Genomic DNA, 26,960 nt, shown 5'->3' with positions numbered 1-26,960 from the left:
TGTTTTTTCCGAATGCTTGCAATATAAACCCTATCCCCCCACCCAAAAGTCCCAGTTAAGATTGTCAGCCAGAGGTGCATTCAGTACATCTGTCGCAACACAATTCGGGGTTTGGAGAGTTATGACAATGTTTCAGAAGAAGATAGCATGACTGTGTTTGAATAAATGTAGATTTTTGTACATGAATAAATGAATAAATGTAGATTGTTGTACATGAAAAAATAAGACATCACCTGGAAATAACCACTAATGCATCTTTTGGAGCAAAAATTAATATAAGACCTGGTATTATTTTTGGGGAAACATGGTAATAGCTGCATGCACACGTGTGTGCGTGCACACACACACACATACTATATTGGTGAAAGAAAAGCAGCCAGTCTCTTGAGCATAGGAAATTCCAGGTATGTGACCGAGCGTGTAAATGTTCCCCTGCTCCACCGGACTCTGGCAGGAGTCTGCCAGCAGCATTTGGATGACGCTACCAGCTGCTCTCCTGGTTGGCCCCCACGTGTGGGATGCAGGTGCCTGTTTTCCCTGAACAAAAAGGCTCTGTTTTGCTGGCATGGAAAAAAATGTTCCTCTGGGAATTTGGGCTTCCCGTTCTTAAAGGGAGCACCATTCTTCTTCAGAGTGGCTGTGGTGATGCTGGAGAAGGAAGAGGGACACAGGGAGCGGCCTTGCACCGAGCCAGCTTTTCTGCACTGCTGTATCTGTTGGCAGTGATACGCCGGGACTCCAGGCAGGTTGAACCCGGAGCCCTCTGCATGCAGAATGGGTGCTCCACCCCTGAACTACGGACCTTCCAAAGGGCTGGAAAGGTGAATGTAATCGCCTGCCTCTCCGCTGCTTGGCACGTTCGCCACACAATCTGCATCCACTGCACCCATCTTGCCACCTCTTCCCTGCACAACCCACCATCTTTGGCCTGATCCCAAAGGTACCTGCTGGCGAAGTGCTCGATTCGAGAGTGGGTGTCCGCATGAGGCAACATCGGAGAGGAGGCCGGCCTGGAAGGGACACAAAGAAGTCAAGAAGGATTCACGGGGAACATTCACAGCAGCTACCCGGGAGGGATCAACAACATGGCATCGATGTCGTTCACACAGAGATGTGCTGGACGTGAGAATACTCTCTGCCGGCTCACTCCAACCTGGTCCCCTCTGCCCAGGCAGCTTGGACTTCAGCTCCCATCAACCCCTTTGGCTAGCACGAATGTCAGGAACCCTGAGACTAGCAGGCCAAACTGTCTGGAAGGTACCAGGTTGGGGAAGAATATACTACATTGGGCTACTGTGATCCCCAGCACAGGGTGGTAGGAAGACCATTTGTCTGTCTTGCCTAGTGGGGAAACTTCAGGACTAGGGGCCAGATCCAGCCCCATGGGGTTCCCCTTCCCAGACCCCATGCCCTCTCCTTCAACCACTAATTGTTTGGTGGGTTCCTACCTTTTATTCTGTTTGTACCACAAGATAGAACACCTCACTTAAGGCCTATTTTTCTAGAGCAGGCTAAAATATGCAGAGCTTCTCCAAAATGGAATTTGACCCTTGGGCTGGAAGAGGACCATGGACCTGTCCACCAGGAATAGCAGTGTTCTCCAGGTCTCAGGCCAAGCGGGGGGGGGGGGGGGTGTCCTTCTCATCACCTGCTATCAGACCCTTTTAAAAACTAGAATCGAGCCTGAAATCGCCTGCATGCAAAGCTTGGGCTCTGCCACCTTCCCCAATCCAGGTTCCTTTGCACTGGGGGACAGATGGCACCTTTCTTGTTAAGCAAGTGAAGCTCGTGCAAGTGAGCTTTAGAATTGTCACCTATAACTGGAAACGGGTCAGGTATTCCTCTAAGATGACCCACTCCAGGATACCATCCCCACCGATAGAATGCTTACCGTATATAGCAGCATATAAGGTGACTCTTGAACCAAAAATAGCGAAGCAAAAATTGGGGGTCATCCTATACAGCCGGCATAGAGAAACAACCCAAAATACTGCCCTCATCTTATATGCAAGTTGCCTTACACACCAATACAGATGGATATTTTTCTGAAACTGAAAACAGTGAGGCAAAAGTTGGGGGGGGGGTCATCTTATATGCCCAACAAGTGACAAAGAAAACAGCCCAAAGTATCGGCCTCATCTTACCTGTGAATTGCCTTATATGCTGGTATATATGGTATTTGTTTCCCCAGATCCTCTGTGCTCCTCTTCTCTCTTAGCCCATTTCATCTCACTCCCCAGGAGGCACCACAGAGCATCCATAGCAGAGGACCCACGACTCACGTGTCTATGAAGTCTGCCTCCAGCACAGACTGGACGGGCAGGTACCCTCTCTGGGGATGCTTGCTGAAATACTGCTTTGTCCGGAACTTGTTTTTCAGGGTGGTGGCAAAGTCCCTCATGTTCTCGCTAGAGGTGGTCTGTGCAGAGACGGACAAGAGACTAAGAACATGCAAGAAATACTTTGCAGAAGGTGCGTCCTGAAGTGAATCTGGTCTAGCATATTGTTCTAACAGAGGACAGCCTGATGCTTCCACAAAGGCCACGCCCAGGCTAGAAAGCCAACCAGGTTGCCCCCTGCAGCACATATCTAGAGATATACTGCTCCTGGACATGGAGGGACTGTTGAGCAATTGTGGTTAAGAGTCACTGGGAGGCCTGAATTGGTGGTTTTCATGAGCGGGAGTTCCTCAGCGTTGCTTTTGTGGTCTCACCAGCTGCCTACCTGCTCAGGTCTCAGTGTGCAGGGGTGGGGCGTTTAATCCTACCTATCATGGCTGCTGAGATGGGCCACCGTGGGGTGGGGAAGCTGGCATCTTCCCCTCTCCCTCTGGCACCACATGCATGAGTGCTGCTTCTTCTGTGACCTCAGCAGCACCAAGATTCCCGGGTGTGTGAGAGGCCTCCCCTCCCGCCCAGAATCTGGATCAAAAAGGCCTCTCTGCCCATCAGCAATCCCCTCTGAGACGGATGCTTCCAGGCAGTGCCGGGGTCACACAGAGGTGCTCCGGGGCTCTGCTGGGAATGGCCGTTCTGAAGGCATTTCCCCCGTGGCCGAAACTGCGTGGGGGGGGGCGGCGGCAGAGGAACAGGATGAGGCTCTTTGGGCAGCACAGAGAGTTTTATTGGGGTTGCCCGCTCGTGCAAAAGCTTCCGGGCTGGCTACTCAAGCAGCCCAAATGGCCTCCGCTGGCCAGCGCCACTGGATTCAGGCAGCTCTTTCAAGCAACACCCTCCCTTTCTTACCGGCGTGTAGTACTCCATGATAGGATAATGCAGCTTGTTGCCCTTGCTGGCTCGCCCCGTCAAGAAGCAGGTCTGGCAAATGTCCACGTTGAATTGCTTCAGGCTGCGGTACCTGGAACAGCGAGAGGCAGCCAGGGCTGCTTCAGACAATGTGATCGATCCGTGGAAGCAACAGAAAATGCTTTTGATGGAGGGCACCCACTGTGGGGGAAGGCTGAGTCTGGGTGTAGGATGAGGGATGTAGGCAAGGGACATCCATAGCTCAGTCCTGTTGCATGTATAAGCAGACTCTCTGCATGCAGAAGGTCCCAGTTCAACCCCCAGCATCTCCAAGCAGGGCTGGGAAAGAATCTCGCCTGACTTGCTGGACAGCCACTGCTGCCAGTCAGAGCAGGCAACATCAAGTTAGATAAGGCAGCTTCCAAAAGCTCTGGCTTGAGAGGGAGTGTCCATATATTATTGGAAGAGCACCCACTTTTTATGCAGAAAGACCCTGCTTCGATCTCCAGGCAGGGCACAGAAAAGTCCTGCTTGTAACCTTGGAGAGCTGCTGCCAGTCAGTGCCAACAACACTGGGCTACATGGACTTGTGGTCTGACTCTGTATAAGCCACTTCCTGTGTAGTTCTGTTGTGCGTTCCAGTGCTGCACAGTTGTTTCTTTTTTAAATTAAGGAACTGGCCTAGAGGTGGTGAGGGCTGAACCAGACCGGGTCGGTGCATGGCTGTGGGGAGATGCTTTGGCCCCCTCGTGCTCTTCTGTGCTTGGTATGCACAATGGGAGAGATCTGCAGGCAGCAAGCATGTAGTACAATCAACTCAGTGCAGGATCCTGGTCAGTCCAAATGCCCTTCTAAAGGTAAAGGTTACCCCTGTGCACGCGTGCTCGTCTAGGGGTGGTGCTCATCTCCGTTTCTAAGCCAAAGAGCCAGCATTGTCCAAAGACATTTCTGTGGACATGTGGCGGCATCACTAGATGCTTTTGCGCATGGAACGCTGCTGCCTTCCCACTGAAGTGGTAGCTATTTATCTACTTGGATTTGCATGCTTTCAAACTGCTAGGTTGGCAGGAGCTGGGGCAAGGAACAGGTGATTGATTTGATCTGCCAAACTGCTGAACTGGTCAACAAGCTCAGCATCTTACCTGCTGAGCCACCGCCCCCTAAATGCCTCTCTAGACCACCCTAATTGTGAAGAAGCTCAGTCTTTGTCTGCTGAGCACACCATTCAGCCTTTTAAACATACACAACACCCATCCAGTGCCAGCTACGTGGCCAATGTCATGCGCAGTTTGGCACTCAGAGAGCCGATTTCTTACCACCAAGGGGATGATGCACAGAAAGTCCTACATCTCCGGCCTTCCCTCAAGAGCATGCTGAAACTTGAAGGAATTTTTCTCCATCTCCTTGGTGACTGACAGGAAGCACTTTCTGCTAAAATCCACTGGTGACTTGCTCCGCCCTCTTGATTTTTGGGGGGCTACCCACCCTGGAATGAGGCCCTCTGGTAGCTTTTCTGAAATGGGATCCAGGTATTGGCAGTCTCTCCCCACAGTTGGGGGGCTGCGTGGAAGAGGAGTGAGCCCTGACACAGAGGGCTCTGAAGTGTACTCCCAGATCTTGCAGGGAGCCGTGTCCCAGAAGCAGCGTGTGAGCCGGAGCCTGCATCCCTTCGGCCTGTGATTTCTTCTGTCGCCACCCTAACAGACTGCCCCAGCATCCGTACCTGAAGCCTTTGATCGGACATTGCCGGCAGACGGAGCATTTGGTCTGGTGTTTTACTTGCTCAGCTATGGTCACCCGGTGCAAGACGGCCAGCCACACCATGGACTGCGGCTCCAGGTTAGCCCATTCCAAGAACTGGGCTGCCTCGATCGTCGGTTTCCCATTTCCCTAGAGAGGAAGAGACAGGAGGCAAGGCAGCAGCTGACCACCACCTGGGAGGATGAACCGCAGCGCTGTTACACACTCTCTCCTTTCAAAACTGGTACTTTGTTCTACTGGCTTCCTAGCTTGAGAATTGTTTAGTTGCATTAAAATGATTTCACAAATGAAAATAGTTTCAAGTAACATAGGGTATATGCATGTTTTTCTGCACATTGTTTCTATAATCAAATCAAATTCAATCAAATTTTCAGAGTGATTTCCATAAGTGGAAAATATATAGAAAAATATATTTGACGTGAACTGCTTTGATGATCTGGTAGGACTATTCGTCTATAAGATCAAGCAATCCATCAATATAGCAAAACAGTTAAATTTACAAGTATCAATATCATCTTTAGAAAAATGATAGCAGCAGATCGCAAAGCCACATAAAAAACAAAATATCAAAATGAGGACCAAAACACTTTGTAAAATTGAGGTGGTTTATGTCTGGCATCAAAACAACAACAACATGGATGCCCACAGAACCTCTTCAGAGAGACCATTTTGTAGCTTGCATTGCCACTGTCCCTGGAAGCCACCAACCTCATCTGAGAAAGCAAGGGTGAACTGCAGAAGGCTCCCCCTGATGACCTTACGGGTCCTACAGATGCCCTGATCCTGAGCTTAGATCAAATCAAGATACTTGTATTTGGGGATATGCGACCACAGGAATCTGTAGGCCACTGGTGATGGGACAGTTCAGCGATGGATGCTTGCAGGTGAAACAGTGGGATTGCCAGGAGAGCCCCAAATAGGTTTCTCATATGCTATGGCGACAAATGTTTTGGCTGTGACGGCTGTAAGGGGTGTTTCTCAGTGCTTAACTGACTGGGGCTGCTGGCCCACGGGGCACAATCCTGCGCAAATGTGCGCGTGCTGATTTATATCTATATGTGCACATTCCTGGGATTCTCAATTCCTTCAAATTACACTGGTCAAAGCTGGCCAAGTAAATTCTCATCCCAGTAACTCCAAAATAAATGCATTCCTCGACATTAATTTGCACCGTCTCCAATCATTCCAAAACAGCCGGAAAAGTTTTAATTACTCAAGAGAAATTGGAGCAGAAATGGGGTACTTCTGCTCCAGGTGGGGAGGGGAGAATTAACCCTTTCCTCTCAAGTACAAATGTCCCTTTTTTTTGCACATTTTTATTAAGATTTTAAACTAAAAAACTAAAAAATGATCAATCACCAAATACATCGGACGTACTGGGTCAGCCCCCATAACATAACTTTTTAACATTCTATAATCATATTCAAATTGATTTATAAAAATTTAAAGACATCTTTAAATCTAAGCCAAGTCCCGTTTCTCCAGCCAGTCGTAAAAAAGGTCCCAAGTTTGGTAGAAGTCAGTATCTTCTTTCTCCTTCAATAACAGAGTCAATCTGTCAAGTACGAATGTCCCTTAAATATTGTCCCTTCATGGCAATTTAAGCTAAGAAACAAAAACCCCTTTCAAGCGGACAATACCTGGGGCTCTGAGGAATTGCTCTGGGATGGAGGGTCGGAGCCCCATGGACCCAAGACGAGCAATGTCCCCAGGTTAGGCACAACATGAGCAGAGGGTCTTGGCTGCAAAGCAAGGACCCACCCATGTGGCTTCCAGTGGTCACTGAAGCAGCGTGGATGCGGCCATGGATAAGCCACCCCAAGCCACTGCATCCGATGCCCCGAGGGAAGAGCAGGTGAAAAGTGTCAGAGGAGCAGTGCTGGATCAGGCCAAGGGTCCAGTCCTGCATTCTGCTCACAGAGTGGTCACTCTGCGGCCTGTGGGAATCCGCCCCCAAATATTGTCTAGCCTTGTCTTAAAGCAATCCATATTCATGGCCTTTGCTACATCTTCTAGATGGTAATTCCAGTTTCACCAGGTGCTGCATAAAGGGGCACTGCCTTTATCAGTCTTGAATCTCTCACCACCGGTCAGCTTCATGGAATGACTGGGGGAGTTATAGTATCATGGGAGAAGCAAGGAAGTGTCCTTACCCAATTTTTCTTCTTCATCATCTACAATGTGCTACACCTCTATCATGTTTCCCCTCACACAGCATTTTCCAAAGCTAAACAATCCCAGATGTTGCAATCTTTACTCAAGAGGAGCTGATCCTGCCCCTCGCTAATTTTAACCGCTCTCTTCTGGCCTTTTCCTCACTCTACGGTATCATTTTTAGGATGCTGGCACGTTCTGAGGTCGCCTGGCACAGCTTCCTCAGACTGAAGGATTTTTCCTGGAAGGTCCGCGCAGGCGCATTGCTGTCAATGTCACTTACGAAGCGGAAGCAGCTGCGGACACTGGGTTCCACGTTGCTCCCGCCAAAGGCGGCCACTTCCCCCAGCTGCCGCGGAACCTGGATGGCCTCATGCAGCAGGATGCCAAGGTGCCGCTGGTCACAGAGTCCATTCACATTGGCCACCTGGCTGAAGAGGTCTGGGGGAAGAGCACAGTGGATGGGGAGAGACAAAGCACAGCTTTTCATAGAGCTATCAAAAATGCAGGACTTTATTTATTTAAGGCTCTTATAGACCGTCCATCTACTGGCATCTTGGGATGGTTTACAACAAAACAACAGATAAAGTAGGGCACAGCATCCAGTAATTCAATAATATAAAAACCACATTAAAATGGATTAAATATTAAAATAATGGGAAAAGAAAAAAGTGTCAGCGCCAGGCAAACCTCTCTGGGGAATGAACAATCATCTGTGGAAAGAGGCAAGCATGGGAGGGAGGGAGGGTGGGGGGAGGAGGTAGGCAGGCATCATTCTTAAACAGCAGGCTGGAAATGGCATATTTAATTTTAGTTTAATAGGTTCCCACTTTCATGGGGATTTTGGATTGGTGGGAAGGGGGTAGGATAACTTGCAGAGAATTCTCTGGGCCAAAAAAGACACTACTTCAAATCTGCATCTAGAAGCTGCATATTTTGTTCCTCTGTCCTCCAGAGCAGAGGTGAACCATCCTGTATGGATCTTAAAATCCCTACTGCCCACAATCACAGCCCAAATCCATCACCAAACCAGAGGGCAATGAATTGTACAATATTTGCATATGGCAATTTCCACACACAGATTCAAATTTAGAAATAATGGCTATATTTAAAGGGAATACAGCCCAGCATAATGGGGAAGGCTCTGATTGGCTGACATGTTTGCCTCTGTTCAAGTCCTCTTTTGGGTACTTTTCTTAGGGTTCTTTATTTGCAAATTTTATTCATCAAGTCTTCTATCTGACACGTCCAAACAGAAGAGAGTTGTCTGTAAAAGTGGGACACCCAGCCAGGACACAAACAAATGCGCTGGGTTGCAGATACTGCTTCCCCCTTCCTCTCTCCAGCCTTGCTAATTCTGTGAACCTCCCCTGGTCGATTTGAGCAACCATCTCCCCCAGCTGACTCACACTGGAATTTCTCTTTCACCTCAGTACCACACAGGCATGCGATGCCCGTCTTGAAGGAGAGAGCCCGCATCTTCCCACTGCGTCCGCTGAAAGGCAAAAATCACAGGGTGAAAAACAGACCCCTTCCTTCTTGGTTCACAGACACTCCATTTCAGAGCAGCATGGAAATCTTTCCTGCAAATGTTGCAGATAGAATGAACCCCGCTGGGCGTTACAGTAGGCCTGTGCCACTGGGGATCTGAGCTGGAGGCTGTCCAGCTTATATGCCAAAGACTTGCCTGAATAAAATCTTATCTGCCCACTGGTGGAAGGACAAGGAAAAGGAGGAAACAGTGCTCTTTGGCAGAGAATTCCTAGTGATCTTTGGCAACTACAGGAGCCTGGCGAGGTGGCTTTCCAGCTTCTGCTGAAAGGTCTCCAGTGCAGAAGAGCCCACTGCCTCCTTGCCAGCTGTCACAGCTAGGAAGATTCCCCTCCACCCAATGGTTCTAAGCTTGTCCTCAGGAACAAGAGAGAACAAGCCTGAAGATGCAGCTCCAAAGGCACAACTTTTAAGGCTGTCTTCTTGTGGATTTCAGAGGTAGGCTTGTCCATCATTCTCTGCTTGTGAACTCCCTGAATAGCCTTCCCCAGCTGGGTGCTCTCCAGATGCTTGGACTACAGCTGCCACCACTCCTGGGCATTTGCAGAGGCTGATGAGAGCTGAAGTGCAAAGCATCCCTAGTGCACAAGGCTACCCTAAAGTCAACTACAGTCAGAAACAGAGAATGTGTTAGCTGGGACCGGCCTATGATAGGAAGCATCTGATACTTTAATGTTGGTAAAATGTATATATTATCCAAATGGCAAATACCTCTGGGTGGTTTATGTCATGAAACACACAAAACCAAACCACAAAAATAGCAAAACAACCACCAAAACAATACCTGCAACAACAAAATCAATATATAAACCACCAAAACCGTAAAAACATTATGAGTATGGATATTAACAAGCCAGCAACAAAGTTGATAATTGAAGCAGCAGAAGAATGAGTAAGTGCCCGACGGAAGGCCTTCACCTGCCATCTAAATGCACACGGCGAAGGTGCTGAGCTTCTCTCCCGGGAAAGGGCAACCCACAGAGAGGGGCCCCCTAGAAAGAAGGCTCCTTTCGGTAGCCTCCCTTTGCATCCCACGGCAATACCCAGTGACGAGGCTCCAAAGAATCTGGCAGTAATCCCTGCTGGAGCTTACAGGTAGGGGTGCCTGTACAGGTACCTGTCAAAAACGTTGAGCAGCCAGTTCAGGGTCATGTCAACACACAGGGGGACGTTCACCAGGATGCCCCGCTCCTCTTCGAGCCGCTCGTACAGGGCAGTCAGGCAGTGGATCACCTCCACCACGTCCATCACGTGGTCGCTGGGCTGCAGCTCGTGCTCATTGAAGACCTCCAGGGCGGTTGGCAGTGTCACCATGTCCACTGTGCAGCCCGGAGATGCAGGAGGCCAAAACCAGAAGCAGAGCATGAAAAGAAAGAATCGCTTCAGATGCATCCCGAGAAACCAGGCGGCTTTTTCTTTCTTTGCTTTTGCTGTGATCTTGATTAAGTTGCAAAAGGCATGGACCCTTAGAAGCAGGCATGCAGGGCAGGGCAGGGCAGGGCAGGGGAAAATGGTGCCTTCTGTGCCAGTTGGTGGAGAAAGAGGGGCATCCCAATCGGTTCCACAGGCATCAAACTTCTATTTCATTAGAAAAATGGTTCTAGGGAAGAGGATGCTGCATTTGGCAAACACGGGTGCCTTCAGGTGTGGCTTTTATTGCCCAACCTTGTCTCATTTGCAGAACTTCGGAGGCAGAGGGAGAGCTCCTGACAAGGACCTCTTCCTTTTACAGTCTTCCTCTATTTCCCCATCATTTCTTCATCTTTTTAATTACCAAAGTATCTGTTACAGGCAAGGTGCAGAAGGACTTTCAGGCAGGGGTAGGAAGAGCCAAGGACTAACGGGCCAAGAGGCAAAAGAGCCAGCATGTTCCAGCTTCAAGTTCTTCCTGCCAGTAACTATGCCTTGGGGGAGGCATTTTAACCTTCTAGAATGGGGAAAACTGCGCAAGAGCCCGAATCCACCAAGCCCACACGTGGCCTCTTCTGCACCCCTGTGCTAAGAAGAGAAAGACAGCATAGAACACAGTGTGCTGGGATTAGGAGCACCGGAAGCCGTCCACCTGGGCGCACCCGGTGTTCCTAATTGCTTCTGGAGGTGACCTGGCAGTGCCTGGGAAATGGCCTCCTACAGAGGTCAAAGGAGCGCCACAGGCTTCCTCCTCAGTGCCACTGCCCTGCATAAAAATCTCAACACTAACTGAGAACCACCAGACATACCGAGGTAGCGCTCCCCACCCTGCAGCTATCCAGATGTTTGGACTTGGAGCCCTATGAAGTGCAGCCGGCATGTCCCGACCTCAGAGATTCTAGGAGCTGTAGGGCTCCAGGTTGGGGAAGGCTGATCTTCATCATGGGATGAAGCTGCCTCGCTCACCTAGGACTCTCCTCCATGACGCTACACAGCAACCGAAATAAATCCCCAGGTGTGTTGGATTACAACCCCCAGCATGCCCTCACCACGGGGCATGCTGGAAGCTGCAGTCCAACATATCTGGGAGGCACCGGTCTGGGGAGGCTGATGCGTGTTTCCAGTCCGAAAATGGTGCAAACGGGCCCTCCTTATTTCCAGACATGAGTCAATGTTACTGCTTAGCAGGGGGCCAGGAAAGAGCCCGGGACTCACATCGCAAGGCCTTCTGCACACGGCGCAGTTTCATGGCTGTGCGGTAAGCAGAGAACTTGATGTTGTTCAGGTCAGCTGGGGAGAAATGAAAGAACAGAATCATTGCCTGTATAGCAGGGACTTAAACCATTGCTCCCTCCAGATGTTGTTGGCAGACAGCTCCCATTGTCCCTGAGCATTAGCCCTTCTGGCTGGGTATGGTGTGAGCTGGTCTTAAGCATCCCGGGAGAGGCAGGTTCCCCATCCACGCTTTTACCCCCCTCGCCCCCTGCAAACATTAAGTGGAATTATCTCCCTGGGATAGTCTGCCAAACCACCTTCCCCTTTTATCTGGACAGGCGCTGAACTTCCATTTCTACAGATGTGCCCGTGTTGCTTTTCACCCTTTTTATGCTGGCTGCATGGATTTTTCTGCTGCTGTGTGTTGGCTGTTCTGTGCTGCAGGAACCTGGACAGGTACGGAGCATTTCTCACCTAGTGTCTGATACAACTCGGTCATCTTGGGATGGTCCCAGCATGTTGTCTGTGCCTGGTGGCTGGAGAAACGAACCAGAGGTGGGAAGAATTAAGCAGAAGGTAGCTGCACATAGTCATAGGCTTACACACACACAACATTGCACAGTTTAAGAGTCTAAGGAATAAATACACCTATTATTACATCTGTTGGACTTGTGTACAGTTGGCAGTTTCCCCCATTACATCTTATTAAGACTTGGAGGATGGGGGAAATGGTGTCCAGGAAAATTCCACAAGTCCCGTGATACACAGAGTATGGGAAGGGGCAACTGTTCAAATTTCAGTTAAGTGCAGAAAGTGAACGACAGCAAAGATGAGAGAGCAGGCAAGAAATAAAAGCAATACAAAGGTCCCAAAAGGCTTGGGAACCCTGGACTCCTCCAGTGTCCCATGGGGAACATGATTGCAACAGGAGAGGATGTAGGTAAGAAAGGTAGATATTGGCAAGAGAATGCAGGAGTGCCAACATTATTTATTTATTTATTTATTTATTTATTTATTTATTTTTCGATTTATATCCTGCCTTTTTCCTACAAAGGGCTCAAGGCAGCTTACATCTCCTCCTCCATCTTATCCCCACAACAACAACCCTGTGAGGTAGGTTGGGCTGAGAGTCGGTGACTGGCCCAAAGTCACCCAGTTGGCTCCATGGATGGGCAGGACAAGAGGGGAAGGACATGCAACCGGTTACTCACTTGATGTAGTATGGGACTTTATTGGGAGAAATTGCCCGTTCCCAGGGGACCTGGACAGAAGCTGCAGGGGAGAAACAGAAGGGAGACTCCTGGAAGTACAGGCTGGTTTGTATCTCCTAGACAATGCACCTGTTGCTGTTTTACCAGCAGCAGCTCTTTGTCCCCAATCCTTGACCCTGGAAAAATCAATGCCTATATTTTCCTCCCAACTGTGCGGAATATCTTGTTAGCATTTGGGCATATGAGTTGCAATTCTGCAAGAATCAGTGCCAAGCAGGCCTGAATGTGCCTGCATCTTGCACGCCAAGCACATGCATGTGAACACACGTGCATGAATCTTTATGCACTGTGCAATGCTCAGCCTGCCATTTCTCACATTGCTGAGATATGTCTGAGCCGGTGATAACAGGATATCACTGGTGGGTTTTGAGTACGCTTTGCCCAAACCATTTTCTTGGTTTCAGTTCAATGGATCAGCCTTCCCCAGCCTAGTGCCTTGCAGAGCTGTCGGCCTGCACCTCTCATCATGCTTAGTCAGTATGGCTACTGTGCTGGCTGAGGATGGTAGGAGTTGTAGTCCAATCATACTGCAGGGCACAATACAGGCAAGCACTGTAGCTATTGCATGAACACAAGATACTAGATAATATCAAATTATGGAATTTGTTTTCACCCCACGTCGCCATCCTGGATTCCTTTAAGAGGGGGATAGACCAATGATGGAGGATATCAAGGGCTGCTAGTCATGGTGGCCACATATCTGTTCAGCTGGGTTTTGAGGCGGGGGGGGGGGTCATTCAGGGGTTTTGTTTTTGTTTTTATTTCTGGAGTCTGTGGCTCAGCCATGTGGATGCCTCCCCTCTTGCATAGGAGTGGTGCCCTTTCCACGACACAAGCCTTACCACCGCAGCCCAAGCATCAGAAATAGAGGAGATGCTCAGCATTTCTCTACTTTCCATGAAGACGCCTTCATGGAAAGGTGTCTTCCATGACCTGTGGTTCTGTTCCTATGACTTTCTGCACAGATGCAGCACAACACACAGGGATGAGTACCAGCTTGCCGACAGGGTGGGACTACATTTTGGAAGCGGGGGAGCTCATAGAAGTCATAGTGCTTCTGCCCATAGAACAACAGGGAATAGTGAGGGCTACATCCCCCCCCCCCCCCCCAGTGAGCTTGAGTGTGTTCTGTCTTATGTCGGGGAGACTTTTTTAAAAATGTGGGCGACTGTTCAAAACGACCCCTCCCATCCTGTGTTTGATGACGGAATCTTATCATCGCATCTGGCTGCATGTTCGGACACGGCCTGGAAAGCACCCGGCGGTCCCTTTAGATAGAAATATCATTCACGTACTTGAGAGGAAGTGCTGTGATCCTGGCCCAAAGTCCCGGTGGGCATCCTGAAGGTGCTTCAGCCGATCGTTGACGGATACCTAGGCAGAGTGTGGAGCCATCAAACTACGTGGGGGGAGCTGGACAAGCTGCATGTCAGGCTGTGTGGCATTCCTGATTGTGGGTGTGAGGACCCGAGTGTCATTGTGCAGGCAGTGAGAACGAGTTGCTGCAGCACTGAATGTCACACCTACAACTTAAGGTGCTGCTCGGTACAATATTTGCACCAGCAGAACTAGTTTGAAGGTATCCTCACCACAAGGTGCAAGCGTGCTTTCCCCAGTCCAGGCTGAGTTTCCCATCCAGAAGAGTGAGGCTCCTAGAGTAAGTCTATGGCAAAACCAGTTGTCGTCGGCACCGAATGGCTAGTTTCCATGTTGGCCTTGACATAATCCTCACCTCACTCTGATCTTTAGAGCTATTTTGCAACTTCTTTTAAAAGCTTTGCATTTCAAAAAAATCAAGAGAAGGATGGATGCATAACCAGATAACCAGGGAGTAGAACCACCTTTGCAACAGCGTCTGCTGCAGCCCACCTGGCACCAAATTTGCCATCCTTTCGGTGCCAGGTCAAGGCAGCCCTCCAGGCAGAGGACTTTAAGAACCTCCAGGAGGCAGGGGCTGCTGGCATGCCGGGGTCACGGACTGCCGTGTTCCAGGTCCCTGGCTGGCCACTCCTCACCTGCAGCTGTTTCCAGCGCGTGTTGATCTGCTCCAGGGAACGCGAGTTCTCCATCGACAGGTGCACGTCAGAGATGGCAAGCTGGTGGGCGAGGTCATTCACAAGCTTCACTCCGTCCTTCATCGGGGAGAGCTCCTCTTTGAACAGCTGGAAGGCCACCCAAGGCAAAGGACGAGGGGCAGGGTGGAAGCAGAGAGCCAGAGAGGGACACAAACCAGCTTTATACTTGCGTCATTTAGGAAAGCAGACAAAGGGGATGAACTGAAACAGCCGTTTGTTGCATTCTCAGGAGGCATGTTTTGCGGAGGAGCCAAGAGCACTTTTCTGCTCAGAAAGAGGGCATCACTGAATCCACACATGCCCCTTTTATTCATGGATTCAGTGATGCCCCTTTCTGAGCAGAAATGTGCTCTTGACAGCTTGCCAAGTGCTGGAAAACAAGTCGGAATCACTGCAACTTCAGCAGCAATGACAGCAATAATGGTGGGGTCCATGAGCGGCACTGACCACCCTGACCTACAGAGAAAAGACATTTAGTGGGGCTACACATGGCATTAATCAGGCAGCTCTGGAGTGAAAGGATCCATCCAGCAGGGGCTCGGAACATCACCCCCGCCTGCCTTTCGTAGGCTTGGCTCCTTCCTGCCAACCACCAATCCTTAGGAAGTTCCCTGGGCTTTGTGCAGTGTCTTCCCCCTCTTCAAAGAGATTGAAAATGCACCTCCTTGGGCTGAATTACTGGCAGGAAGAGCTCTAAGCTGCAGGAAATATGATTGCTACTTCTGGCTGTGCAGAGGCCAGAAATGCTGCTTCAGAGCTTCTCGGAAATGGAACGCAGCAAATGGTTCTGAGCCTCCAATTGCAAGGAGTCATTTGCGAAAGTGGCAGCTCGATATTGCCCCCTGCTGATGGCCTGCTCGGAACCAGGGTTTCAGTGCCCGCGAGAGCGCTGACAAGACTTTCTCTCCTCCTTCTTATTCTGTGAAAGGACTGCTGCAGGCTGATCCAGATGAAAGAGAGGGCCCAGGGCAGCGGCACCTATGGCTCACGAGCCACAGCGGGCATGCAGAGCCCTCTCTGGCAGCACGTGAGCCAAGTCCCCCCAGCAGCAGAACATCGGGTAACAGCGCACACGGGGGCCATGCGCATGCTCGGAAAGGAGCAGCAGCGCCAGGCGATGATTATCACGAACCATGACTCATGAGTCGCAACTTGTCCAAGCATTCGCGTGGCCGGTCAGTGCGCTGCGAAGGAGATATAGATACACTTGCTTAGACTGGGTGTGAGTTGTTTTTTCTAAACTAAAACATCAGTTTTCAGGCTTAACGACAGTGTTGGCACTTTGTGATGAAGAAGTGGGTCTTGCGGGGCAGTCCAGGCACTTGGGCTCTACAAGGTTCACCATCACTGGGTTAGGGTCAGAAAACGAGGCGTCCTGGCATGATTGTGATGGTTGGGATGTGTTTAGAAGGGGCAGAAATGATGAGCTGTGCAGAAAAAGCGACTCAAGGAAGGCTTTTTCAAAATCGCACTCCTTTCAACGGGACCTTACCCCTATATTAGGGTTAGGGGTGTGCACCAGGGTAGGGTTAGGGTCAGAAAAACGAGGTGTCCTGGCATGATTGTGATGGTTAGATTTTGACAAGGAAGGCTTGTTCAACATCACCCTCTTTTCAATGGAACTTTACCCTTATATTAGGGTTAGGGGTGTGCACTAGTGTAGGATCAGGGCAGTGGTGGCGAACCTATGGTACTCGTTCCACAGTGGGCACACAGAGCCCTCTCTGTCAGCATGTGAGCCAAGTCACCCCCAGCATCGCCCCAGCAGCCAAGCATCTTCTAACAGCACACACAGGGGCCATGCGGATGCTCAGAAAGGAGTAGCAGAGCCAGGCGATGAAGTCACGAACCACGACTCATTAGCCGTAAACTAAAACCTCAGTTTTCAGGTTTAATTGCAGTGTTGGCACTTTGTGATGAATAAGTGGATTTTGGGTTGCAGTTTGCATACTCGGTCTCTAAAAGGTTCACCATCACTGGCCTAGGGTTACAGCTCTTCTCCTGTGACTAGGCCCCAAGCTGCAAGCTAGGTCTGCAGAAGTATAGAGATTAAGAGAAGCTGAAAACCAATGCCATGCTCCAGAACCTTTCATTCCCCCTTTAAAGTGTGGTTTGAATATCTGATCTGGGGAAGAATCCTGCATAACTGACTCAAAAGGTGCATATGAAGGCCTACAGATTCTAATAAATGTATTAGCTTATCAATTTTGTTTGCTGCTTCTCATCATTTGTATGCAGCCCCTTCTGTGCTGGGCTAAGACATATTGGGCAGGTTTGGGTGTCACTTTAACTACCCAGGGTGGTTACACAGCCAGCCTGGCTTTAAAGTTGCCTGGGGACCTTGCAGTGACTGATGAATGATCAGGCACCGCAGGGGTCCTGAGACACCTCCTCTTCCTCGGTCTTCCTCCCAGCATTTCAGGCACACTGCTGGAGTGCTACGAAGGGATGCAGTGACACTGCTGGAAGTGGGCACTTGGGTGGGTGGCATACAGTGGACGCCGGCGGATTCCTGCTTTCCCTCAGCTGGAATTGCCAGGAACAGGCTTAGAAATGATGACAGGGACCAACGTGCTGCTCAGACACTTGGCTGGTTGTCATTCACTAAACCCCTTGACCAGAGCAGCAGCCTGTTTTCGCCACTCTGCAAAGGGGCTCTATAGTCTTCCAACTTGACCAATGTTTAGTGTGTCATCTGAGTTTGGATGGCACAGTAAACTGTGGAGGGTTGACTAGAATAGTCGAGGTGACTTATAACCTGGGAAGCAGGGGTTGCATTTGATGGCATCCTAAACCACCACTTTGCAGGGGCTTCGTGTGTCAGTTGAGCCTAGCCACTGAGTCATCCGTGCCTCCTCCTCCCCCGCGAGGCCATGTGGCAAAGTTGAAGATGAGTCCACGGACAAAGGCTACCTTGGTGGCCTGGATGTGCTCTGGCAAAGAGTCGATGAAGAGGTCCCCAATTGGTTCCCAGGTCTCTCGCACACTTTCTGCCTGGTTGAGGGTCGTGCTGAGCTCCTCCATCGTGCCCTTGATCTCCAGCAGCTGCTCCAGGGTCCTCTCGATGTGGCGGTGCTGGTCAACACAACGGGCTGTGAGTTTCTCCCATAGCTCACTGGCCACAGTTGCCTGTTTCCACACAAAGCGGCTGATGTTCTGGATCCGGTGTCTTGGGGAGACATCTAGAAACCGAGCAGCAACAAGCGTGAGGAGAACAGCCTTTGAGACTGATAAGCGGGAGGTGTAACTTCATCAGGGGGAGGGAGGGACTTTAGGGGCATCCAGAAAAAGATGCAGAAGAGTAGGAAAAGGGCAGGGGGATCAAAGGAAAGGGAGAAGAAAAATGGGACGGTGATGCTTCCTTTGCGGTCTCAGATACCCCAGCTCAGCCTTCTTCAACCTGCTGCTCTCCAGATCTTCTGGAGGGCCTTCTCCGTCACAGGGATGGGAAGGAACCTCCACTTTGTTACAGAGCACATACTTTGCACGCAGAACACCCCAGGATTAATTGCTGGCATCTCTCCAAGGCATAAAGAGGTACCCAAATGGCTCCTGCAAAACCCAAATCTTATTGGGAGGAAAAACCTCAGATAGCCAGTGAGGATGAAGCTGGTTTGGTGGTGATGGACCACTGGCTGGCTGCTGTCTGGGGTGGGGAGGATGGAATGGAACATCTGGGGGTGTGGTTGCCACCCCGAACAAAACACCACTCATCGTAACTCTTCCTTGCAGTTACCCCGTGTAGCAACTAACAGTGATGAAAAGCTAAGAACTCTCTTTCTACAGCAAGAAGGCAGAACCTCTTTCAGGCTGAGGTCCCAGTGTCATCTTGAAGGAACTCTCCAAGACAAAAGGGGCAAGGCCGAAATACCAAATGTACCATCCCATTTTAGCTTAAAGCTCTTGCTGCCAGTAACTAAGTTTTGGAGAGGCTTTCAGCTTTTCAGAATGGGGAAAGGCTGCACAAAAGCCAAGAAAACACCAGTTAGAAGTGGGTGGAGCCAGCCGGGCATCCCCAAGGAAGCTGGAACTGGCCCTGGGCCAGGTGTTCTGAGCTCTCCTGTTCTTTTTCACCTTGTTCTAATAAACTCAGCTCTCCTAGGCAGCCTCCCAGTTCTGACTGAATGATGCCTTTGGCTGCCTTTGGCTGCTCCTGTCCAGAATGCAGCTTTTTGCTACCATTCTGAAACAGGCTTCCAAAGGACAGTCCATAAGCAGAGTTTACCCCTATAAAATCTGTACGAAGGTCAGAAGTATGCCATTCCATTGTACTCATGGTGATTCCAGGGCAAGGAGGGATTATGGGATGTCTCTGTGGCAACAAGGCAGGCCAGACAGCCAGTGAAGAAGTAAATAGCCCCTGGTTCACTGGGCAGCAGCTTCTGGGGCTGTAATAGAGCAGGGACAGACACCGCAGTTGGAAAATGCAGACCGAGGAAGATGAGCTCAGGGGCAAACCTTTGCTGTCAGGATTTGAGTCTTCCACTTCTTCAAATGGGTGCTGAGTCAGGAAGGCTTGAGCAGATTCCAAGACTGAGTAAATATAAGGGCCCCGGGACTTCACTTCTTCCATGAATACCTACGCAGGGAGAAAGAAGCGAGGCAGGTCAGGTGAGAGGCAAAAGATGACACGGCAGTGCTGATTCCAGGGTCTTTGCAGGGTGGGTACCACCGGCTCCCCTCAACTGAGAAGGTGGAACATGCAAAGCAAGCATTCTCTTGGGCTGCACCTGATTTTTCTAATACTCCATGCAAGCTTGAAAATGATAAATTGCTAGGGCGGTGGGCCCTCTGCTGATCTTGGCCAACACCCAACCATGTCACATTTTGGAGCTAATCTGACATGCCTCACTGCACAGAGAATCAGTCAGTGACGCAGGACGGGAGGGCTAAGAGCTGAAATACCCCAGGGGATACCGTTTGTTCTTTCCTGAGAAAAAATGGCCAGAATTGGCTGAAAAGCCATCTATCAGATGCAAAGCAAATCCCCCCGCCCCCATTACTGGGATATAAGGCAATTAGGCCAGTGGGTGACTGGAAGCAGGGCCTTCTCTGTGGTGGGTCCCCAGATCAAGAATCTTAATTTTAGTGCAGATAGTTTCTAATTGTATAATCCAACAGGTAGGATGGTGAGGGGAAGACCTATTAAGGGTTAGCATCTTCCCCAGAGCTGTGAACGTGCTTGAGAATTCCTTTCCAGGGTTAGCTAAGCAGTGCCTCTGGAAGCAACATTCCCCAAAGGGCATGTGCTGCCTGAGCCTGGACACACTGCACCCCAGGCTAATCGAGTGATTTTGCCTCCCAAGGCCAACACAAAGCAAATCCCACAACCTCTTCCCTGGCAATAAACTGGCAATAGAAATAAATGAATGACAAACATTTTGCTGCCCTCCCCCCTGGAACCAGCTGCCTCAGCCCGCTTCATGAGAGGGCTGGCGCTGGCGGAAACAGCATGTACATACCGCATGCCTCTCCTTCTCCTGCTGCACCAACAGCACATCCCCTCGGAGTGGCAGCTGGGCAGAGAGCTCTTCATCTTTCTGACTAAGCCAGTCTATGATCTCCTGCAGGGGAATCTGCAGCTTGCCACTGTGGTCCGAGAAAGCCTCCAGGCGAGCCCTGCGGAAAGGAGGGAGTGACCCAGGGAGGGCAGCAAGGGAAGCCGAGGGGATGGGAAATAGAGGTAGGAGTAGAGCTGACTTCCTCTGCACTTGGAAATACAAAGCAGGGCTTGCATCCTAAACTGTAGGCAGCACGTGGTTGGTGCAATGTTTTAATTGCGGTAATGGCCAGGTTCCCACATGACATAAGGCTGTTGAATGGGCCATCATGTCGTGTGAATCCAACTCACTAATAAACCACGGCTTGCTAACCACAAACAACCTAGAACGCGAATTCATGATTGGTTTCTGGGTTGTCTAAGCCATGGGTTGCCACTATGTGCCATCTCAGTGCCGTAGGTTGTTCCAAGGTTGTTTTATCAGGCTTGAGAGGTGGCAGGCAAGAACGGAAAATTAGCCACTCTGCATGTCAGTTTATTATTCATTTAAGCACATAGTTATATGCTACCTATAACTGCCCAAAGGCCTTCCTACAGTGCTACAAGGTATTTGGGATGGAGGGAATGATGGAGGGAAACAAGCAAACCAGGTTCTGAGAAAACAAGCCAAATTCAATTGTTAGGCAAATCATGGATAAGACAAACAAGCAAACCACGGATTTGTGTTAAATCAACGGTAGATTCCTGTTTATGCACAAGCTAACACAGTCCATGGTGATCAGGAGCTAAAGAGGCCAAAGCTCCTGCACCTTGAAAGGGTAGTTTGGAAACCAAGGTGCAGACTGAGGCAGGACAGTCCAGACACTTCGCTGCTGGCACAGCCATGCAGGCTAGTTGTCCCTGTTCCTCATCATCTGAGCGGAACCAGGAAACTCGAAGAACTAGCGAGGGCCTGTCTGGCCAAAGTTCTGCTCTGATAGGGAACTACCAAGATGTGGGAGATATGACCCCGAATGGCATTTTGAGCTTAGCTTTCGCATCCGTGAGAGTGAATGACCAGGTGCGCACACCAGATGAAAAACACGGCACTTTGTCCTGTATCTCCTAAGCATCTTACCGGAGGTTGTGTGATTTCTTTTTGATCTCATTCCAGCAAAGATTCATCTCCAGAGGCATCTGTGGCCCAGTGGCACTGTTTGGTGGCTTCTGGCTCACACAGGATGGTGCAGCGCCATCTTGGGCTGTTTTAACCTAAACAGAAACGGAGGGACCAGCATTATCCAGGCAATTGGTGGGTACCAACAAGATAACGTGGCACATCTCATACTTGTGTTTCCCTGTTTGCCACGGGGAGACTAGATGAGAAGACTTACTGGACGTGAGGGTGAAATTGAGACACACTTGATCCAAGGTATTTTAGTTGACTAATTTATCCTTATATAGAAAATGAAGCTGATGGAAAATGGCATATTTATTTTAAGGTATGCGTTTGCTTTTTATTTTATTTTATTTATTTATTTATTTATTAAAACATTTCTATGCCGCCCCTTGCCGAAGCCTCAGGGTGGCTCACAGCACAAATAAAATACAATAAAATACAATAAAATTTTAGCATGTGTTTCTAGCTGTTCCCCAGTGCTGGCTGGGAGATTCTGGAAGTTGTAGAATTTTTTTCCCTATCTAAACATGCAGATGATTACAAGCAAAGTGTTTAAATTCCGCCAAGAGCTTCACCAGTTGCACCAGCTGCCTGTCCATGCCTCAGCCCAATTCAAGGTCCTGGTATTTTCAGAGCCCTAACAGCTTGGGACCAGGTTACCTGAAGGATCACTTCCTCCCATTTATACCTCCCTGGAACTTAAAATCATCCTCAGTGCTCTTTCTGTGGGAGCCCGGCAAACAGCCACTAAGAAGAGCGGTTTTCTGCTCTGGCTCCCCAACTAACTTGCCAGGGAGGCTTGTGGGCTCATTTGCTGTGCTCTTTCCAGTGTCAGGTGAAGACCGTCTTTATTCCTCCAGGAATTTCAGTCCTTGTCTCTCTGTTTAAAATCCCTTGCTTTCTTCTAAATCTCTGTACTCCTGCTAGGCTTGACTTTGGTTTTTACTTCTGTTTTATACTCTAGTTTTAAATTTTTATGGTTTGTTTTATGTTGTATTTTCTGGCTTCAATGGCTGTGAGCTGCCTGGAGAATTTCAATTCTTGGGTGGTACAGAAAGGTAGTAAACAAGTATTGAGTATGGCATCAGCTGTCATTCTACAAGCAGAATTTCAAACAAAGGCAGAGCTTCTATTCTGTATATGTACATTCAGTTAGAAGCCCTCTGGGCCAGTTAGGATTTCAAAACCAATCTACTAAAGAAAGAGCAGAGGGGTGGTTATCCACATGGACTAGTGCAGTGGGCAGAGCCTTCAATGGAAGGACACCCTCCTTTAAGCAGCAGTGAAACTTGAACTCAGAGGCAGAGTTTTGTGTTTTCATGCAAAATGGTGCCTGGTTCATTCCGTGCCATGCCTGGTGAAAGGATCTGGAAGCAAGAAATGAGGCAGCCTGTATTCCTCGCGAGACACGGGAGAACCGCCCTTACTTAGAGCAAATGGACAAGCAGTCTGAAAAGGGCCGCTTTCGCTATAGCCAGGACAAGGCAGTAGATCAAGCATGATCCTTGTTTGTTAAAAAGCTACTAGGGGGCAGCAGTGAGCTGCGCAAATCACGCATGGTACCTCCTTGCGTCTCTTCTGGCTCATGGGCCAATCGACCCATAACTTTGCTTTTTGTTAAAATCTTGATAATTTGCTGACAGCTTCGTAATTTTTCGTAGCAGAAGTGCACAGTCTCACTTCCTTAAGGTGTGCTCCACGAACCTGCTTCAGGATGTGAAAAACGCCTCCTTGGATCAGACGCACCTAATCCAGCATTCTGACAAGACGCTTTGTCCCTGCCAGGCTGCATCACGGAGGTGCAGAAGTTCCCAGGTTCCAAAGGCCACTCTCCATTCCCCCGCCCGATCAACAGTGGTTTCGGTAGCTCCCTGCCTCCCCCCACCCTTTTGTCCAGCTACAAGGCTTCGATTCCCAAGCCACTGCATTAAACGACAACGAGCAATGCAGCCTCCAAAGGATCTAGAAGTGTAACTGAGCAATTCTGTTCTTCTTGCCCGAAAAGTGTGCATTGAATTGCAGCCCCACATTTTATGCTGAGTTTGCTGCTGAAAAAATCCCCCTGATGGAGAAATACACAAAGCATGACCTCATTTTAATTATCATTGTACCCTTCCGGTTTGTCTCTTTCCTATTGCTTCTGCACGCCACCTTTTTGCTTTATGCACATGGACACACAAACACAACACTCCTCCTCCTCCTCCTCCTCCTCCTCCTAGATTTCTTGCTATGTGCATTTACTCCAAGCTTGCCACAATGATGAGTGAGTACATTAAGCTGGTTTTGGGAGGGGAGGGGAGGGGAGGGGAGGGGAGGAGAGGAGGAAATCCTGGGGGAATTCCACTACCCACACACTGCTGTTTTCACTCCTTGCCCTGCACGTTTCAAATCCACGTCAGGCAAGGCCACGGCAGAGTGCCCCCACATGGGATCAATATGCAGGCAGCCTTGCGACACAAACAGGAGTCAACAACATTTCCTTATTGCCGCTTTGCAGACTGACGGCACCTAGATAATTTCAGGTGCACACGCAGCTGCAGTTCCCACCATGCGTTTTCAGGAGTGCCGGCAACCTGAAGCTCAGACATTCTGATCCTAGAGTGCCTCTTCCCTCATCAGAACACCTTTAGAAGAAAAATCAAAAACACTTGGGAGCAATGTGCCTCTGAGGATGTACAGAATAGCTTTCCTTTTTGCTTCTGGCCTGTTTTAAAAAGCACATATGTTGCCCTTCCCACTGTGCTGTGCACACACCCGCACGCACACACTCCTAAGTATTTCTTTTTACAAAGCATAGAATGACATCACTGTAATACTGCATATAAAGCAGATCTCTATATTCCCATATCGAATTCACTTAGCTTATATCAGGTATCAAATGAAGTGTGATGCTTTTATTACCTGCCATTCTCCAGGTGGTCATTTTGGGACCCTCTGGGCTACTATCTGTGCCACTGGAATGTCAACACTGGGCTAGATAGTCTGCCTCAGTGAGTGGGTTCAGACAATGCAACAGCTCTCACTGATGGGTTGATGCTGGGTTGAGGGTGGGTTGCCATTGAATTGTAGGGTGTTGTTGAACCATGGGTTATTGGGTTGTCTGAACCCAGCTGGCTGACCTTAACCAACCAACCAGCTTACAGTTCACAATCCAGCAACAAACCATGGGTTCTCTTCCTGGTTTCTTTGTGGTTAACCAAGTGTGGCTAGGGTAGCTGCCTTCAGAAAACACAATAAACCTTGTTTCAACAAGCATCCATGGGTCAAACACAGCCCACACTCCACCCTTGAGAGTGGGTTATTCTTTTGCCTGAACTCAGCCAAGAGAAGACCACCTTCTGTATTCTTATATTCTTGGTGTGATCCAAAATTATAGCTTCCATATAGCCTGATTCTGCCTCATCTTGGAAGCTATGCAGAGCTGGGCCTGGCTGAAATCTGGATGGTAACATAAATATTGTGAACCACCCAGAGAGTGTTGGCTACAGGGCAGTATAGAAATGTAATTAATAATAATACTAATCCAACGCCACAGTGTGTGCTTTTGCAAAGACACATCTTCCTTGTCTTGAGCACCAAAGCTGACATTTTCACTAAGAAAACTTCCTGCAGTGATAATTCGTGTGCCAGCCATTAGTGTATCCCTTTCTCCCAAAGCCTTGTAGCATTTACTGTTTTCCATTAGCAGCCATCAAGCCCCCTACCCTGAGGGCTTCAGAAGTGGCAGACTCAAGGATCAAATAGCTCTTAATGGAACGAAGGCTCAAGGGAGGATGCCCAGAACAGTCTACTCAGCAACAATGCCACAGAGTCTGGGGAAAGGGGTGGGAATAGGATTCTGGCGGGGCAGTAATTCATCTGGGGGCAGAGGAGGAAGAAGCAGGAATCGTCCAGGAATTGCATGCAAACACAAGTCAGATTTGCATGCAAACACACGTCGATATTCTAGCTTTGCTTTGCTTTGCTTTTTAAAATCATATTCCCAGCAATGGGACTCAGGGATCTTAAGAGAGAGAAAATTGGGTACAAAGCTTTGCCCTTGGCAAATTCATTCTTCATTCCTGAGACATAAAAGTTTTCATTGGAAACATTCAGACTAGCCTTCCCCAGCTGGGTACCCTCTGGATGTGTTTGACTGGGGCATGCTGAGAGTTGTAGTCTGACATAACCAGGGTTGGGAAAGTTGGTTTCGACTTTTAAAAAAGCAAAGGACATTTTCTTCCAAATAGAATCTCAGCGAAATCAGACACCTGTGCAAATTTGCAATGCTTGATGCAATTTTTGGGGAGAGCTGCTTGGGTGGGGAAGTTCTGTCTCTCTTCTAGAGAGTGTATTATGTATGCCAAGGTCCCCTTGTTGACATCCAGTGAAGAGGAAAATGGATAGACAGAGGCTAGCTTCATGTGTCAGTCTCAAGACAGCTTTTAATTTCACAATCCCTACAACACCCCTGATCTGCCATGGCATCAAAAGCAACGCAGATTTTTAAAAAGCAGAAAACAGACAGTACAAAGGAGGGGGGGGGAATTGTAGAAAGATGAGCATTATAAATCATTCACGCTACAGCTGCTGCATCTCACTTCCAACCCCTTCAGATACAAGAGCCGGTGTTTTTCCATGCACCAATTCTGACGCTACGAAAGTAGGTTAGGAGAACCCTTGCTCAGAACCCTGATTCAAAGGTAGCCACCTCAAGCCAGGAGGGAAACCTGCTGGGCACACGTCCTCCAACCTGGTATCCTCCAGGTATTGAACTGCAACAGCAGGGAGTTGGACTCGATGGCCTTCGTGACCCCTTCCAACTCTTCGATTCTATGCTTCTATCAACTCCAGTCATTCGCAACCAGAGGGGTTCTTGGCCAGTCCAGCACTTGAAGGACACTAAATTGGGGAAGACTCTAAAGCAATTAGGGCTCTTTGGGACAGAGCTACTGCAGTGGCCAACTCTGAGAGGACCCAAATCCCCTCCATGTGCAGTTGGAGGACAGGCCCGGGAGGCAACCTTGCATCAGACCTTCAGCACTCACCAAGGATGCCAGACACCGCTGCCAGGTGATGAGCCGGATGGGGATTGCTGCCTCCTTCCCTGAAAGCTGAAACCCCACCTTGCCATAAAGATGCTAACGGGTTGCTCCTGCAGGAATGACAGGCCTGCCTGCATCGACTCCCTGCCTCTCTCTTCCTGCACCCTGACTTATGCAAACAGCTTTATTCTTAGATCTGTCCATGTGCCCTGCCCTGGCAGACAAGCACTCCCTTACCTGTGGAGGAGCAAAGTTTCCCAGCAGGACTCATCCAGTGGTGCCATGGGAAAGCCCCTGTTGACCAGCACCCTTCCCAAAGCCATCCGAAAGGGAGAGAGGTAGCAAAGAGAAAATGCTCCAGGAGGGCAAGGCGAGCGAGGGTGGGCGGGCGGGCAGAAAGGAGCTGCTTGCTGCCCTCTCTGCTGACCCCCCAGGAATCTGCAGGGGGTGGCAGCAGGGGCCACTGCTTGGCCTGTGAATGAAGGCTTTGTTCGGACAGAATTCCAGCTCCCTCCTAGCTGCCTGATTCTTTGGCTGTTGGAGTGGGTGGGGGGAGAGAGCTGCTTGTGTGAGAGGGAGGCTGAATGCCATGGAC

At 49.5% G+C, this 26,960-nt stretch overlaps 1 protein-coding gene across 2 annotated transcripts in view; it reads right to left on the bottom strand.

The window, feature by feature from the left end:
* Positions 1-20,270, bottom strand: part of DRP2 (dystrophin related protein 2) — a 28,213-nt gene extending 7,943 nt beyond the window's left edge. Inside the window, exons 1-15 of one of the 2 annotated variants that reach the window (XM_044427485.1) lie at positions 20,145-20,270; positions 19,141-19,261; positions 17,596-17,864; positions 14,623-14,769; positions 13,903-13,981; positions 12,548-12,608; positions 11,811-11,872; positions 11,337-11,411; positions 9,829-10,030; positions 8,570-8,655; positions 7,444-7,601; positions 4,969-5,135; positions 3,246-3,357; positions 2,283-2,419; positions 945-1,010 (exon numbers count right to left, since the gene is read on the bottom strand). In XM_044427485.1, the coding sequence (XP_044283420.1) occupies positions 945-1,010; positions 2,283-2,419; positions 3,246-3,357; positions 4,969-5,135; positions 7,444-7,601; positions 8,570-8,655; positions 9,829-10,030; positions 11,337-11,411; positions 11,811-11,872; positions 12,548-12,608; positions 13,903-13,981; positions 14,623-14,769; positions 17,596-17,864; positions 19,141-19,255 (1,736 nt within the window). In that variant the 5' untranslated portion in view covers positions 19,256-19,261; positions 20,145-20,270. Of the gene's footprint in view, positions 1-944; positions 1,011-2,278; positions 2,420-3,245; positions 3,358-4,968; positions 5,136-7,443; positions 7,602-8,569; positions 8,656-9,828; positions 10,031-11,336; positions 11,412-11,810; positions 11,873-12,547; positions 12,609-13,902; positions 13,982-14,622; positions 14,770-17,595; positions 17,865-19,140; positions 19,262-20,144 lie in introns of those variants that run through there. The other variant, XM_044427486.1, reaches the window with a different exon arrangement.
* Between the last annotated feature and the right edge of the window lie 6,690 nt (positions 20,271-26,960).

This window comes from Varanus komodoensis, unplaced genomic scaffold, assembly GCF_004798865.1.
Source record: "Varanus komodoensis strain SLA01 unplaced genomic scaffold, ASM479886v1 scaffold18_3, whole genome shotgun sequence".
NCBI classification, from domain to species: Eukaryota; Metazoa; Chordata; class Lepidosauria; order Squamata; family Varanidae; genus Varanus; species Varanus komodoensis.
Note: the sequence above shows the minus strand (reverse complement) of the source record. Positions and strands in the feature narration are given on the sequence as shown.